We start from the raw sequence: 15,342 nt of genomic DNA on the forward strand, positions 1-15,342 counted from the left end.
TCCCATTTTATTTTTCAACTCCTGCACATCTACAATGGTTTAATGACTTTTTTTGTTTTTGTTTGGTGAAGCAACGCTACCTATTTAGTGTACTAGAAAAAAAGAGGAATTGTAGGAAAGGGGACATGTGAATGTTAGTTTGATGATTAGAGGCTTTATGAAGAAGAGATTATTGATGCAGTTTGAGCATTATAATCTCATAAATGATAACACACTTACTCCCAGGGCTGTTTATATCTAAGTTGATAGTTAGCTGCACCTTGTTGGTGTTTCAAAACGTTTCATTTTTACGAGGTTGTTCCATAGTCCAGTGCTCAACCCCCAACCTGGAGGACCAGGACATACAGTACACACATAGACTACAGACAATTTAGTTAATCCAATTTATCTACTGTGGGGGAAACCAGAGCACCTGGAGAAAACCCATACGAACACTAAGTGAACATGCAAACTCCACACAAACGTGCTAACTCACCCGGCCTGGGCTGGAACCCACGACCTTCTTTCTGTGAGCCCACAGCACTACCTGCTGCGACACCGCGCCGGCACATAAATTATATTAAGTCATTTTTTTTAAGGTATGGTAAATTTGTGTTACATTTTTTGAGGTTTAAAAGTTTTTTATTTGTATGATAAATTATAGATATATTTCTGATCAAATCAAATTACTTTTATTGTCACATCATCAGCAGCATGTGAGCTATGATGAGTGAAAAGCTTAGGTGCTGGCTCCAGACAGTGCAAATAAAAATGACAGTGCAAAATACAGACAGTGCAACATACAGACAGTGCAAATACAACGACAGTTCAAAATACAACAGCATACTCCCAAAAAAAACAGGACAATGTAAAATTGACAGTGATATGTACAATAAACATGTTTTAATTGTTTAAACATAAACATATAGTTCTTTTATTATTATTGATTTATTAACCCTCCTGTTGACTTATGGGTCAAAAATTACCTGTGAACTACTTAACAGCATAAAAAAAAAAACTAAATGACAAAGTCTTTGAAGTTTGATGTCTTTTTCTAAAAATGACCCCAACTTTAGAAAAAATAATTCTATTTACATATTTTTATAAAGGCAAGGCCAGGCAAGTTTATTTATCTACTGTAATACATTTTATACACTGTGGCGATTCAAAGTGCTTTACATAAACAAGAATAAAAAAAACAAATATTAGGAAAAAAAATAGCAATGATTAAAAACAGATTAAAATGTCTCAAAATAGGTTATAAAAGAAGGAAAAAGAAAAGAAAGACATAATAGTGGGATCTATCGGACTTAGCACATGTGCTCATTCAGTAAAGCAAAGTGACTGAAGGCTGATTCACCCTGCTTTGACTGAACTCTTGGAATTTCTAGATTTTTATATGGTCCTAAAGATCTGAGTGATTTGTTGGGTTTGTATTCAGTAAGCATATCTGTAATGTACTGAGGTCCTAGGCCATTTAGTGATTTATAGACAAGTAATTATACTTTAAAATCTAATCTGAATATAACTGAGAGCCAGTGCAAAGACATGTGTGATGTGCTCTGATTTTCTGGTTCTGGATGAGCAGCAACTGGATGTCTTTTTGGGAAGGCCAGTCAGAAGGTCCGTTACAGTAATCTAACCTACTGCTGATAAAAACATGAACAAGTTTCTCTAAGACTTCACTGGAAACAAAGCATCTAATTCTTGAAATGTTTTTGAGATGATAGTATGCTGATTTACTTGCGGCTTTGACATGGCTACTCATATCTGACTCCAGAATCACACCAAGATTCTTGACATTATTTTTGTTGGCTAGGGTTAGGGTTTAATGGTTGCCTTATGGGTCAATTTTGTTCCGCTGTTCACAATCAAAAACTACAGGCACATATTTGAAAACAACGCCCCCCCCCTCTTCCGAAACCAATACCTAAAAGTTAAAGTCACTTTCTCTCTCTCTCTCTCTCTCTCTCCTTCTCTCGCTTTTTCCTTTTGTTTTGTCTCCTTCTACACCAGGTTTGGCCTCTTGCCTGGACGACACCAATAAACCTTTGCATATTTAAAAAGCAGAAGCAGCAAAATACCTCTGGAAAATGCATCAACATTCTCATCCATCATTCAGCGTTTGAACTCCAATGTCAAGCCACACACACACACACACACACACACACACACACACACACACACACACACACACACACACACACACACACACACACACACTACTACAGAAGAAAAGTTTCCTAGGCAACACCAAAGCAAGTGTTTCATCAGTATTTACTTACTCCCAGAGTGTGTTTGTGTGTGTGGTTTTTTTGGACACACGCAGAGAGCAAAGTGCGCCTCGAAACTCACTTAGTGTCAATGAAGCTCAATCTGGCCAGCAAGAGTTCTGCAAGATCTGTGTTTATGTGTCAGTCAACCAAAGCGCAAGCAGACTGTGCTGACAACATCAGTCACAAAATCTGTCACGAGTGAACAACACGCACAATCTCTGCTGAAAAAAGCAGCTCAGACCAGCCTACAGTGGTGCGATTGTCTGTTTTGCTGTTTTTATAGGGGGGAGTTAGGCACAAGCTGGTGTTTAGATGGTAGCCAGCTGGTCTTTATGCCTGACCAGCTGGCTAACAGTTTGACCAGGCAGGCAAACCACCCAAAATCATGCAGAAAACTGAAATCTTTGTTGCCAGTCCTGATCAGTCACCAATATATCTTGTTTCAAGCTGAATTTACATTTCACAATGATAATGTTATTTCAAGTAAGACACCAAATCGAGGTGATCACAATTCTTTCTTACAGTAGAAGATGAGTGGTGAGCATTTAAGTAATGAGTCCAAGCGAATTCAATCATTCGCTCAACCGATTCATTTATCCCCACTTTGATTCATTCAATGTAAAAACAGGACTTGTTCGAAGATTCTTGAATTGTTTGAGAGTATTTCCGCTGGCGGAGCACAATGGCATTGGTAATTTATTAAAAACATTCTCAATGTTAACAAGTTGGTATTGAACAGTGTATTCTTGTTTGCAAGTTATTAATTATTTTACCTCGTTCTGAATGGCTTATCTGAATTGCATGACTGATTTTTGTCAGTCGTAGGACAACTCTGTGTAACTGTTGTTTTTACAACAATGGTTAAGGTGATTTGGTGTTGTCATGTACAGAATTACAAATGCACGTACACGCGTTCATAAGCAATCAGAGCACGACAGACCAACGGAAACGTTTGTCTCAGAGGATTTCATATTTAGCTTTGTGTTTGTTTTGCCTGTAGTAACACCTGTGAACTCTCAATTGCAAAGAGATCATGAGACCAGAATACTAATGTAAATGCTATTCACTCCTGCTGTCTGTTCAGTTGGTTACCCACAGAAAAAAGGGCATTTTGCCATTCAAAAAGATCGGTAAACACTCGTTTTTTGTATCATATAGGTTCTTGACTGAGCTAGCTGTTCTCTGATAGCTATCTTCTAACTAACCTATCTGCATTTATTTATTGTTGGTAACATTTATTTAAGACTGGATGTGACCCCAGTTGCTCAATTTATTCTGGTACACATTTGTAACCAAATGATGAATACATTTATAAACACTCTTGAGACACACTTTTTTGAGTACAGTGAACTCGTTCTAGAAACCAGTCTGAGATGATTTGGCTTTAAAATGGGTACACTGTGGTCATAAAGAGAAAGGAAATGGTCAGCAACAATACTATGCTGTGGTGTTGCTGTGGTGTTGACACGACTCTAAATTGGTGCTAATGGACCCAAAGTGTGCCAAGAAAATATCCCACAGTGTTACACCACCACCATCAGCAGCCTCAACTGTTGATACAAGGCAGGATGGATCCATGCTTTCATGTTGTTGATGACATATTCTGACCCAACCATCCAAATGTCGCAGCAGAAATCGAGACTCCTCAGACCAGGAAACGTTATTCCAATCTTTTATTGTCCAATTTTGGTGAGCCTGTGCGAATTGTAGCCTCAGGCCCCGTTTACACTAATGCGTTTTAGTTTAGCCGGAGTTCTCGAGCGCCGAAAACGGAGCGTTTCGAAAACGCTGGAGAGGCCGTTTTCATTCTGAAACGCTGCTGCTCCGTCTCAGTGTGGATGATGGAAAACGGAGATATCTGAAAACGGAGGCAGGGCTGCAGACATTCGCCTCTCTGATTGAGGCTTTTCCTCAATATTAAGTAGCCTACACACACAGTTCAGTCCTGCATCCTCTCCTTGTAAGTTCAGACTTCGCAAGTTTGATCAAGGCTGCAGTCTCTTCTTCTCAGTTTGATATGGAAAACAGACTACCTATTTTCATTTTAATATTAGCAACTTAACAGACAGCAGAAATGTTGAGGCGTTGTGCTGCATATATGAGCGTCATCTTCACTGTGTGGATATTTATAACAAAACGGAGCCGATAACAACTGCCTCCTTTCATTTTCAGTGAAAATACAAAACATACCCTCTCTTTTGCTGAATATCAGTTTTAATCATCGATAATGGCCATTATAAAAGTCTGGGTAGATGGGCTGCAGTGCTTGCCCGAGAGTGTGTGTGTGGTCACGTGAAGTGCGTTTTCAGCGTTTTGGTGTAGACGGAGAGCAGTTCAGAAACGCTGGGTAAAACGCTAGTGTGGACGCGGATCGTTTTCATTCTAAAACGCCGTTTTAAAACTAAAACGCACTAGTGTAAACGGGGCCTCAGTTTCCTGTTCTTAATTGACAGGAGTGGCACTCGGTGTGGTCTTCTGCTGCTGTAGCCCATCTGCCTCAAGGTTGGACGCGGTGTGCGTTCAGAGATGCTCTTCTGCATACATCGGTTGTAATGGTGGTTATTTGAGTTACTGTTTCCTTTCTTTTAGCTGGAACCAGTCTGGCCATTCTTCTCTGACCTCTGGTATAAACAAGTCACTTACGCCCACAGAACTGCCACTCACTGGATATTTGCTCTTTCTCTGATATTCTCTGTAAACCCTAAAGATGGTTGTCCGTGAAAATCCCAGTAGATCATCAGTTTCTGAAATACACAGACCAGCCCGTCTGCCAGTAAAAACCATTCAAAGTCACTTAAATCACCTTTCTTTCCCATTCTGAAGCTCGCTTTGAACTGCAGCAGATCATCTTGACCATGTCTACATGCCTAAATGCATTGAGTTGCAGCCATGTGATTGGCTGATTAAAAATTTGCGTTAACGTGCAGTTAAACAGGTGTACCTAATAAAGTGGCCGATAAGTGTACATATTTGGTTCACTGAGGCATCCAGGAAACAAATTACTGATTAAAAGTTGACCCGATAGTTAATTTTAGGTCTTTTATTTAGTTAAAAAATGGAGCCTTGTCTCATAAACACACTAGAGACATACTCGACCGTCCTTTTGTCAGTGAATTATTTTTGTGTTTCCTTTCTCTTTGTCATATCTGCCTTGCCTGCATGGCAAATGAACAATTTGACATTCCAGAGTTAAAACAGTGGTTAGGACTTTGAAGGGAAGAATTTGTCTTTGAATATTCAGAAAGCACATGATGAGTAACTGTCAGAAACACACACACTCACACACACTAATCCTCTTACACTCGGTCTGAGCTGCAGGGCTCGGCTGGTCATGACTGTTGCTGGCAGACTCGTACCTGCTGCTGTCAGAAGCTCATCAATCCACATCTTTGTGTGTGTGTGTATGCGTGCGTGCGTGCATCTGTGTGTGTGTGTGTGTGTGTGTGTGTGTGTGTGTGTGTGTGTGTGTGTGTGTGTGTGTGTGTGTGTGTGTGTGTGTGTGTCTGTGTCTGTGTCTGTGTGCATGAGAGATAGAATGTGTGACTGTATCTACATGTTTAGTGTGTGAGAGTCTGTCTGTGTGCACTTGTGTTTGCATGTTTGTGTTTCTTAGAATGTATGTATGTCTGTGTGCATGTTTATATATGTGTGTCTGCATACATGTGTGTTTTGTGTTTATAGAGCGTTTAGAGAGCTTTTTGTGCTTTTATGTTTGTGTGTGTTCAATATGTGCAATGAGTGTGTATCTGTGTGTGTGCATGTAGTGTGTGTGCGTAAATCTGCGTGCGTTTTTGTGTTTCAAGTTTGTCTGTATGCATGTGCTTGTTTAGTTTGTGTGAGTGTCTGTCTGTGTGCACTTGTGTGTATGTGTAGGGTGTGTTTGTGTGCAGGCATGACAGTGTTTTTTGTGTTTAGATTGTGTCTGTGTGTGTGTGTGTGTGTGTGTGTGTGTGTGTGTGTGTGTGTGTGTGTGTGTGTGTGTGTGTGTTTGTGTGTGTGTGCTTTGTTTGAAATTTGTGTCTATGCATTTTTGTGTAGTGTGTTTTTGGGTTTAGTGTCTGGGTTCAGTATGTGCAGTGTGTGTGTCTGTCTGTGTGAGCTTGTGGGTGCATACAGTATGTGTAGTGTGTGTGTGGTTGTGTGTGCACATGCACATGTGTGTGCATGTGTTTGATTTTCTGTTTAGAGTGTGTATCTGTATGCAAGTCTGTGTGTGTGTATTTGTGCATATATGCATGTAGTTTGTGCCTGTGTGTGTGTACATGTGTTTTTGTATGAGTGTGCTCCTGTTTATGTGTATCTATGTGTGTGTGTTTGTGTTTAAAATGTGTATCTGCGTGTGTGTGTGTTGTGTGTGTGCGCGCCATGGTGCACTTACTGTATGTGTGTTTTTGGTGTGTGTGTGTGTGCACAGTGTGTGTGCATGCATGTATTTTGTGTGTCTGTTTGCATGAACGTGTCTGTGTGAGGGCATGACGTGTTTTAGGGTGTGATTCTGTGGTCATGCTTGTAGGTGTGTTCTGTGTGTTTGTGTGTGTGTGTTTGTGTGTTTGTGACAGTATGAGTCAGTATGTGAACGTGCTTATATGCAGTATCCAATAAAAAAGAACATACAAACATGCAGCTTAACACCCAATACGATTTGAACTCAAACAGGATTAGTTGGAGCACGTCCTTCATTTGTGCTTTGATGAGCAGTGTGTGTGTGTGTGTGTGTGTGTGTGTGTGTGTGTGTGTGTGTGTGTGTGTGTGTGTGTGTGTGTGTGTGTGTGTGTGTGTGTGTGTGTGTGTGTGTGTGTGTGTGTGTGTGTGTGTGTGTGTGAACACCAGTTTAAATATATTTCCCTGTTTGTTCAGATGGATGGACTTCTTCAGAAACCACAGCAACAGCATTCCCCTCATGCTCGGCTCTGTTGTGATGTCACAAAGGGCTGTACACAGTTGCCTTGGCAATGACTGCATATTTCTGATATGAAGCCCTAGTGGGTTTTTTCCTCTTTCGTGCATCTAACTGGCTCTCTGAGAATTTGCATACAGAAATAACCACTGTTTGCTGCATCCACAACGTTGTAATGCTGCACAAAGCCGGATTTCTTGAGTTGCTTCTCTTTGAGGTTGGATTATGGTTTTATTCTAAATTGGAAGAGACATATAAAGCACACAGTACTCCCCATTCTCCTGGCATTTACACTTTAAATACGAGTGAAATGACTTTGAAGCTAAATTATAATTGTTACCGTGTACTTTTGTAAAGCCCACTAGGAACAGTTGTTTGTTTTTGATTACATTTTGTGAACTTAGAAGGGAAATCTACGCATCGAGGCATTGTGAGAGTTTAAAAGCAGTTCAAATGCATTTTAAAGTCTTGTTCACCCAGGCTTCATTTTTTACTGCGTACAATAGTCGACGTTTGAAATGGATCATGAAAGCTGATCAAAGTTAGACCAGAATTGTTGTTGTTTAATATGTTTGATTAATGGTTTTGATCAACTTCAAATATATATCAAAATACATTAGAATGAGAAAAAGTGAATCAATGCTGAAAACAATTATGTGGTGATATGGTTTTTGTTAAAACAATGACACATTTTGATCAGGGTTCCGTTCTTCCTTGCTTGCTCAAATGATGTAAGATGATTTGACAGATCCTGGATATTTTAATCTTGACTGATCTCTGGCTATTTTGGTTCTTCAAAATCAGATTAAAATGTCTGGATGAACTGATCTGAGATTGCTGCGTGTGTTGTGAAGGACTGATCTATCGATCCTCAAATCCATGATCAGCAATGCAACAAATGGCTGACAGCACAGCAGCATAATGACATCATCTGATTAATGTTCACTCATCCATGTGAGCAAAATTACATCAAATTCATAGTAAACAGTTTGTTAAATATGATACGCAACACCTTTCCACCTTTGCTGTGGGCTGCAGGCTTTACAATTTCATGTGTCGAGAGTATTTAGCAATTGATTTAGTTTTACACTCAGAGCAGATTTTCTTTATTATAGTAGCCTTGGCCTATTTAAGTGTCGTAATCTGCGTAAGGAATAACTGGCTGTTTAAATAAATTTTTCATCAAAAAACATTTTGATATTAGTAAAGGCATCTGCAACTTTTGTGAAGCATCAAATCACTGTCATATTAGCCGTCAAAAAACATGCACGACTGCATAAAACATTATTCCTTTAAAAAAAAAAACTGTTGAATATTGGACGTCTATTATCATACACAAATTGTACTAAAGCTGAGTCGGTACCTTAAAAAAGTACATGTTTCTATCCAAAAATTCCATATTAATATATGTTCTCTTTGAACCCCTTGGGGAGAACCACCCCATGACAGTCTTTCTACTTTTGTTTCGAAGTGAAGTTTGCATAAGTTTTATTTGTATACTTTTTTAAACTTTAAACTTGCAACTTTTACATATTTTTTAAATTTGTATTTTTTTATTTCTATTTTCCCAAGTGTATATAACTACTACTGTAATATCAGAATTTGGTATCTACTTTCAGTATTTTCCTTAATTTGAAAAGACCCGATCTAATCCTGTTTATATGAAAAAAGCCTGCTCCCAAACAGGTTTAAGCTACCAGAACTGTTGCTATGTCAACAACTTTTGGATGTGTTCTGAAAACTGACACAAATCTGGATCGTGTCAAATCTTCAATAACCATATCCAGCTAATTGAGTAATCCATGTACGAAGATCTTTTGAATATGAAAATCTTAACATTATGTCATTTTTAAAATTCTCATTAATTCAAAACCTTTTAACTGCACATAAACATTGATGTTATTATCTTATTACATGTTTGAAAAATTGCTGAAATACTGGACCATAGTCATAATCATTCATTCATTCATCTTTTCTTCAACTTGGTCCCTTATTTTTCAGTTGTAGTCACAGGGAAATGAACCATCAACTATTCCAGCATATGTTTTACACAGCGGATGTCCTTTGAGCCGCAAACCAGTACTGGGAAACACCCATACACTCTCACGTTCACACACACACGTTCATACACTACAGGAAATTTAGTTTACCCAGTTCACTCTTTGGATTGTGGGGTAAACCGGAGCACCTGGAGGAAACTAAGGTGAACATGGGGGACGACATGTAAATTCCATACAGAAATGCCAACTGGCCCAGCCGGCACTCAAACCAGCAACCTTCTTGCTGTGAGGCGACAGTGCTAACCACAGAGCTAACATACCGCTAGCTGTGATCAAAATAGTGTTTTGGCACAATGAAAATTCAGTATAGCTGAAATTGGTAGTTCACACAAAATTAATTTTGTTTAAAAATAGAGTATAAAGTGTCTATTATCAAGCAGTTTTCATGACCACAGTGTACCCATCTTCTGATGGCTACTTCAAGCAGCATAATTCATGAAGCGGGAATCATCTCCGACTGTACTCAAACGGCCTCCACAGTCACCAGAACTCAATCCAATAGAGCATCTTTGGGATGTGGTGGAATGGGAGATTTGCATCATGGATGTGCAGATGACAAATCTGCAGCAACTGCGTGATTGTTGAATCTATGCCATGAAGGATTAAGGCAGTTCTGAAAGCAAAAGGGGGTCTAACCCGGTACTAGTAAGGTGTACCTAATAAAGTGGCCAGTGAGGAGGTTTGGAACAACATGAGTAAATATTTGGGCAGATAATTATATTAGCCAGATAAGAAATCAAATTACTGCTCACTGAACCACTTCAGAAGTTAGCCATGGGGGTTTTGATTGGCGTCATTCACATCATCTGACACGTTCCCCATCAGTACATCCCCAGTTATTAAATCATTTCTTGTCCGAATATATTTCTGGAAGTAGCTGAAACAGGGGTGGCTCAGTGGTTAGCACTGTCGCCGCACAGCAAGAAGTTCGCTGGTTTGAGTCCCGGGTCAGCCAATTGGCATTTCTTTGTGAAGTTTGCATGTTCTTTTCATGTTGGCATGGGTTTCCTCCAGTTTCCCTCATAGTCCAAAGACATGCGCTATAGGTGAATTGAATAAACTAAATTGGTCGTAGTGTATGAGTGTGTGAATGAATGTATGGATGTTTCCCAATACTGGGTTGCAGTTGGAAGGGCATCTGCTGCGTAAAACATTTGCCGGAATAGTTGGCGGTTCATTCCGCTGTGGCAACCCTGATAAATAAGGGACTAAGCCGAAGGATAATGAATGAATGAAAGTAGCTAAAATATTAAACAGCAATGCTGCAATCAAACTAGTATTTTGTCCCATTTACGCCAATACATCATGAACCTTCTGTCACTACAGTTTAAAAAAGTAGTTCACCCAACAGAATTATAAATATATCGAAAAAGCTAAGTCATACAAGTTTGGAATGACTTGAGGATGAGTAAATAATGACACAACACTCCCTGTCTGTAACCTAGAAGATTAATAAATCTCTCAGTTCTCCCGTAAACTACTGAAATTGTTGCTCATATACCCCTTCTGTTCTTTAGACAGCATTTGCGTTGGTGTTTCACTATAGTGTGAATGAAGTCTTTGTAAAGTCAGAGCATGACTGATGGTGCTGTCACACATGTAAAGGAGCGAACAGCAGAAGTCACAGATGTCTTTGTGGCACTAACGCTGATGCTAATCGCGACTAAAGCTGGCCAAAGATTCTCAGAACTCCAGAATTCCAGAGATTTAGTGCCACACGGATGAGCGTGTTTTAGATCCGTAATCTCCAGAGATGAGAATTTGTTTTTGTAATACTAAACATCAAAGCTGTCCAAACATTAAATCCCAAACCATTGTTTTATTATTATTCCTTTGCATCTGCTTTACACACTTAGGTCTGCTAAGTCATACCACAATGATAAAAATAAAAGCAAACTTGAAGTTAATAAATAGAGCTCCTCTGTATAATGTATTCACACAGCTGTACAGTCCCGTAGGCCTCAGTATGAGCCTCAATGTCTCGTATGTTTGGAGAATCTGTCTGTTTTATACTGATGTAGAGCATTGGTCTACTACATGATGGTGCAGCTCTTGGCTCTGTCCTCCCTGAGGGTGGGTGTGGCTTCGAGGGGCGTGGCTTGTGAGGTGACTGGCAGCAAAGGCTGATTGGATATGCGTTTGAGAGTGCGGCGCGAGGTGCTCCTTTTCAGGCTTGGGGCAGGTTCACGTCTTACCGACACCAGTGTGGTGATGTGAAAGACGTCCCGTACACTGTTTACACACATTCGGGATGAACACTCCACATAAGCAACTGCGCCCAACTCTCGTGCTCGGAGACTCCCCTGGTGGACAGAAAGACAGAAGTTAGACTTGTGTTGCTGATTTTCAGTAATAGTATATATCATTATTAGCATGAGTGATATTCATGAGTGATATTCTTATAATTTGAGGTGCATAATACTGGGTAACATGCAGTATTGTTGTTTGGTGTTGCGATAATGTTTTGAGATAACTAACTTGCAAAATATTATTTTTTTCAGCAGATTAATTGTTTATGTTATGATCATACTAAACTAAGCAGGTAATAGATGTTTTTTTCTGAGCTAATTATATTAAAAATCTATGTCAAGGTGCAAACATTTAGGGCTCTATTTTACAGATCTAAGCGCAAAGTCTAAAGCACATGGCACAAAGGCATTGAGGAAGTGTCAGAATCCACTTTTGCTATTTTAAGGTGTGTGAAAAATACCCCGACACATGGTCTAACAGGGTTGGGCTTATTTTCTTAATGAGTTGTGGGTGTGTTTTGAGCATAACATGCATTAAACCAATCTCATCTCCCATCAGACTTATCTACCATTCCCTTTAAGAGCTAGCTGCGTCACACCATGGCACATTTGCCGTTTACATGGTGAACTTTATAAGTGGAAAAACTGAACGCTTTACTAGTGTAAAAACGGTTAAACAGACCATCTGCAGCACGAGGATAAAGAACAAGCCTCCTCCATTTGGCCTCTTTCTCTTTACTTTACTTTAACTCTTTACTCCATTACTTTCTTAGAGTAAGGAAATGGTGTTGTAGGCTCTCCATCTGAAGACATCCATTAGCCTGTACATATAATTTTTTTATTTATTAAGTGCAAAGATTTGTTTAAAAACTATGTCTAAATTCAGTTCTAATTTCCAGCAAACAAATAAATAAACAATAATAAAAAGTGTGGTCAAAAAAATCCTATACTTATGCCCCATATGATGATAAATATACATCTCCATAACCTGACGGGTGGACAAATCTAAACTTGTTTTTAATAAATAAAATATAAATATGCATCTAATAAATAATACTGCTAATAATAAAAACATTATAATAAAAATGTGAATTGTCTTGAATGAACTGAAAAAGCCCCCTAAAATGAAGAAGGTTTCTATATTTATGTAGTAAATAATCATTTTAATCCTTCACTTTTTTTTCATATGTAAAGATATTTGAGTATTGCTATAGGTCCTGTGTGTATTAAGCTTTTGAAACTGCAAAGTTGCATAACTAATGCACTCTGAGCTGGACTTTAGACCGTATTTTTCTTAGGGTTAGGTTTAAAAGTAGAGTAATATGCTGGTGTTTAACTGCATTGCTTTATTGCAATTCTGCATTGGGCTCTCACATACTTTTTTGCTACTTCATACTGTAGCCGTGTTGGGCATTTGTCTCTGTCTCGTGCTGAACCCAGTCGACCAATCACAACAGACTGATCCATCGGTCCAATCAGTGCAGATTAGCTTTAGGCTAAGAAGAGGTTTGGGAACAAATGAATCGCTGAAGGAATCACACGGGAGTCGCTGGGATAATTAGGTAAAAATAAATGCATATTATAAGACAATGAAAATGTTTTTTGACCTTGCATGCATATCAGCATGTTGTTGGAAACCCCTAAACCAAAATATGACCTTTTATCATGCAAAACAGGGGCTCTTTAAGTACCAATTCTCACTAACTAATTGGCTGTTTATTATAACTTGTAAATTGCATGTTCTGAATGATCTTATTCTCCATCCCTATTTCCTAAACCCAACTAATACTGTAACTATTAATAAGTAGCAAATTAAGAGATTATTTATGCAAAAGTCATGATTCATGCTTTATTAATAGCGATAATTGTACCCTAAAATAAATTCTGACCGATATGTCTTGCTATTTACGCTAGTTAATGCAATGTTTACTTATGAGCTCTTGTTGGCAAGTGTTGCATATTGTACTTTATTATCCTTTTGAATAAAAGGAAAGTCTGAAAGCAGTTTACAAAAATATAGTTTAAGTAACAGTATAATGACAACAGTTCCAGCTCATGTCAATATTGTGATAATAATATCGTATTTCATGATAAAAGCTTCAGAAATTATCACAACAACTAAAAATTAATACTGTCATATGCTTAGTCATTGTACTGTCAGAATTATTCAGGAGCATTTGCTTTCTCGAACAAAAACACAATTCCCTTGTCACTGTTTTCTCGCTCGCGTTCTACAAAAAGAAAACCCTTTTTTGGTGTTTGTATGCATTAGCCTACAGCAAAAAAGACGAACCAAATGTCAAAGCAAAAAATAAACACGCTCTATCGTTCCCTCGGCTGTTTTTCTTCACCTCCCTTTAGACTGTAAAAGTGCCAGAAATGTCTTACATTATCAAATAACTGGCAAACTGAATGGGATCATTGTATAAACAACACATGTTATTAAATGAATCATTCTGGGTTAAAGATGCATTTTTCTTTTAACAGTCGCTGTGATCAGATCATGTCTAAATAATGCTGAATAATATTCCAGAATCACACTCAAGCTCTTAATGTCAAATGAAGATCTACCACTGTGCTCCAAATGCAATGACAGCATTGATTTTCTAGTGTTTAAAAGATTTTATTAATATAAATTGTTCAGGTTAAAGAGGCTCAAAGAATTATGTTTACATACCAATAGCTTGTAAAACTTGTAATGAAACTAAAGAAAAAAAGACTTTCCTAGAGCTGGGTGATTTGGTGTAAAATCTAAATCTTGATTAATTGAACATATTAACTGCATTACGATTAATGAACAATTATTTTGTTATTTTTTTAATAAACAACCAAACACCACATAAAGCTGCAGTTTACTCCTCTAAAAGTGTTTTGATTAACATGTTAACAATTTTCATCCAATATGTTCTTGCATAATGAAAGAGGGATATGCAGCGAGCACAGTTTAAACATAATGATTAAACACTGACAAGTTTTGAGGATTTTAAGGATAAAAGTATTAGCCCCTTTAAGCAATTTTTTTTTTATTGCCTATAAAACTAACCATCGGTATACAATAACTTGCTTAATTACCCAAACCTGCCTAGTTAACCTAGTTAACTTAGTAAGCCTTTAAATGTCACTTTAAGCTGTATAGAAGGGTCTTAAAAAATATCTAGTCAAATATTATTTACTGTCATCATGGCAAAGATCAAATAGATCAGTTATTAGAAATGAGTTATCAAAACTATTGTTTAGAAATGTGTTGCAAAAATCTTCTTCAGAAATTCGGGAAAAAATAAACAGGAGGCTAATAATTCAGGGGGGCTAATAAATCTGACTTTGACATATATATATATATATATATATATATATATATATATATATATATATATATATATATATATATATATATATATATATATATATATATATATATATATGTATATATATAGATGTAAAATAACGTTTAATATGAGCAGGCTATTACTATTTCACAAACATATGGTAAAACAACAACAATAATTATTATAACAACGAAAATAATTAATAATTCGAATGGTGGACTTGAATAGACTTTAAATTTATCCTGGTCATTAATGGAGAGTAAAGTGATGACATCAGAATACAACTATTCATATTTCTGACGTTGAATTATTATGTTTGAGTCATTTGTTTGCAATATGTTGTTGAGAACATTATTAGACCATTTAGTCACTGGTAAAATCAGACATTTGTCATTATAAGATTCCCTCTTGCATTATATTAAACATTATATTTGCTAGAGTAGTTGTAGTGACATTGTTAAACATTTACTCTCATGCACAACACTTTGTTCGCTATGAAAGAAAAACATATAATATGCTTGTCGTAATCCTTACTCTAAAATTACTCTGCTTTCG

The 15,342-nt window shown here is 37.6% G+C and overlaps 1 protein-coding gene across 2 annotated transcripts in view; it reads right to left on the reverse strand.

Moving 5' to 3' along the window:
- Positions 1-11,011: 11,011 nt before the first annotated feature.
- The window catches only part of rnd2 (Rho family GTPase 2), a 49,237-nt gene continuing 44,906 nt past the window's right edge, over positions 11,012-15,342 (reverse strand). For both annotated transcript variants that reach the window (NM_001045364.2, XM_017354589.3), the window contains one exon: positions 11,012-11,515. In NM_001045364.2, the coding sequence (NP_001038829.2) occupies positions 11,246-11,515 (270 nt within the window). In that variant the 3' untranslated portion in view covers positions 11,012-11,245. The remainder of the gene's footprint in view (positions 11,516-15,342) is intronic.

This window comes from Danio rerio, chromosome 3 (genome assembly GCF_049306965.1).
Source record: "Danio rerio strain Tuebingen ecotype United States chromosome 3, GRCz12tu, whole genome shotgun sequence".
NCBI classification, from domain to species: domain Eukaryota; kingdom Metazoa; phylum Chordata; class Actinopteri; order Cypriniformes; family Danionidae; genus Danio; species Danio rerio.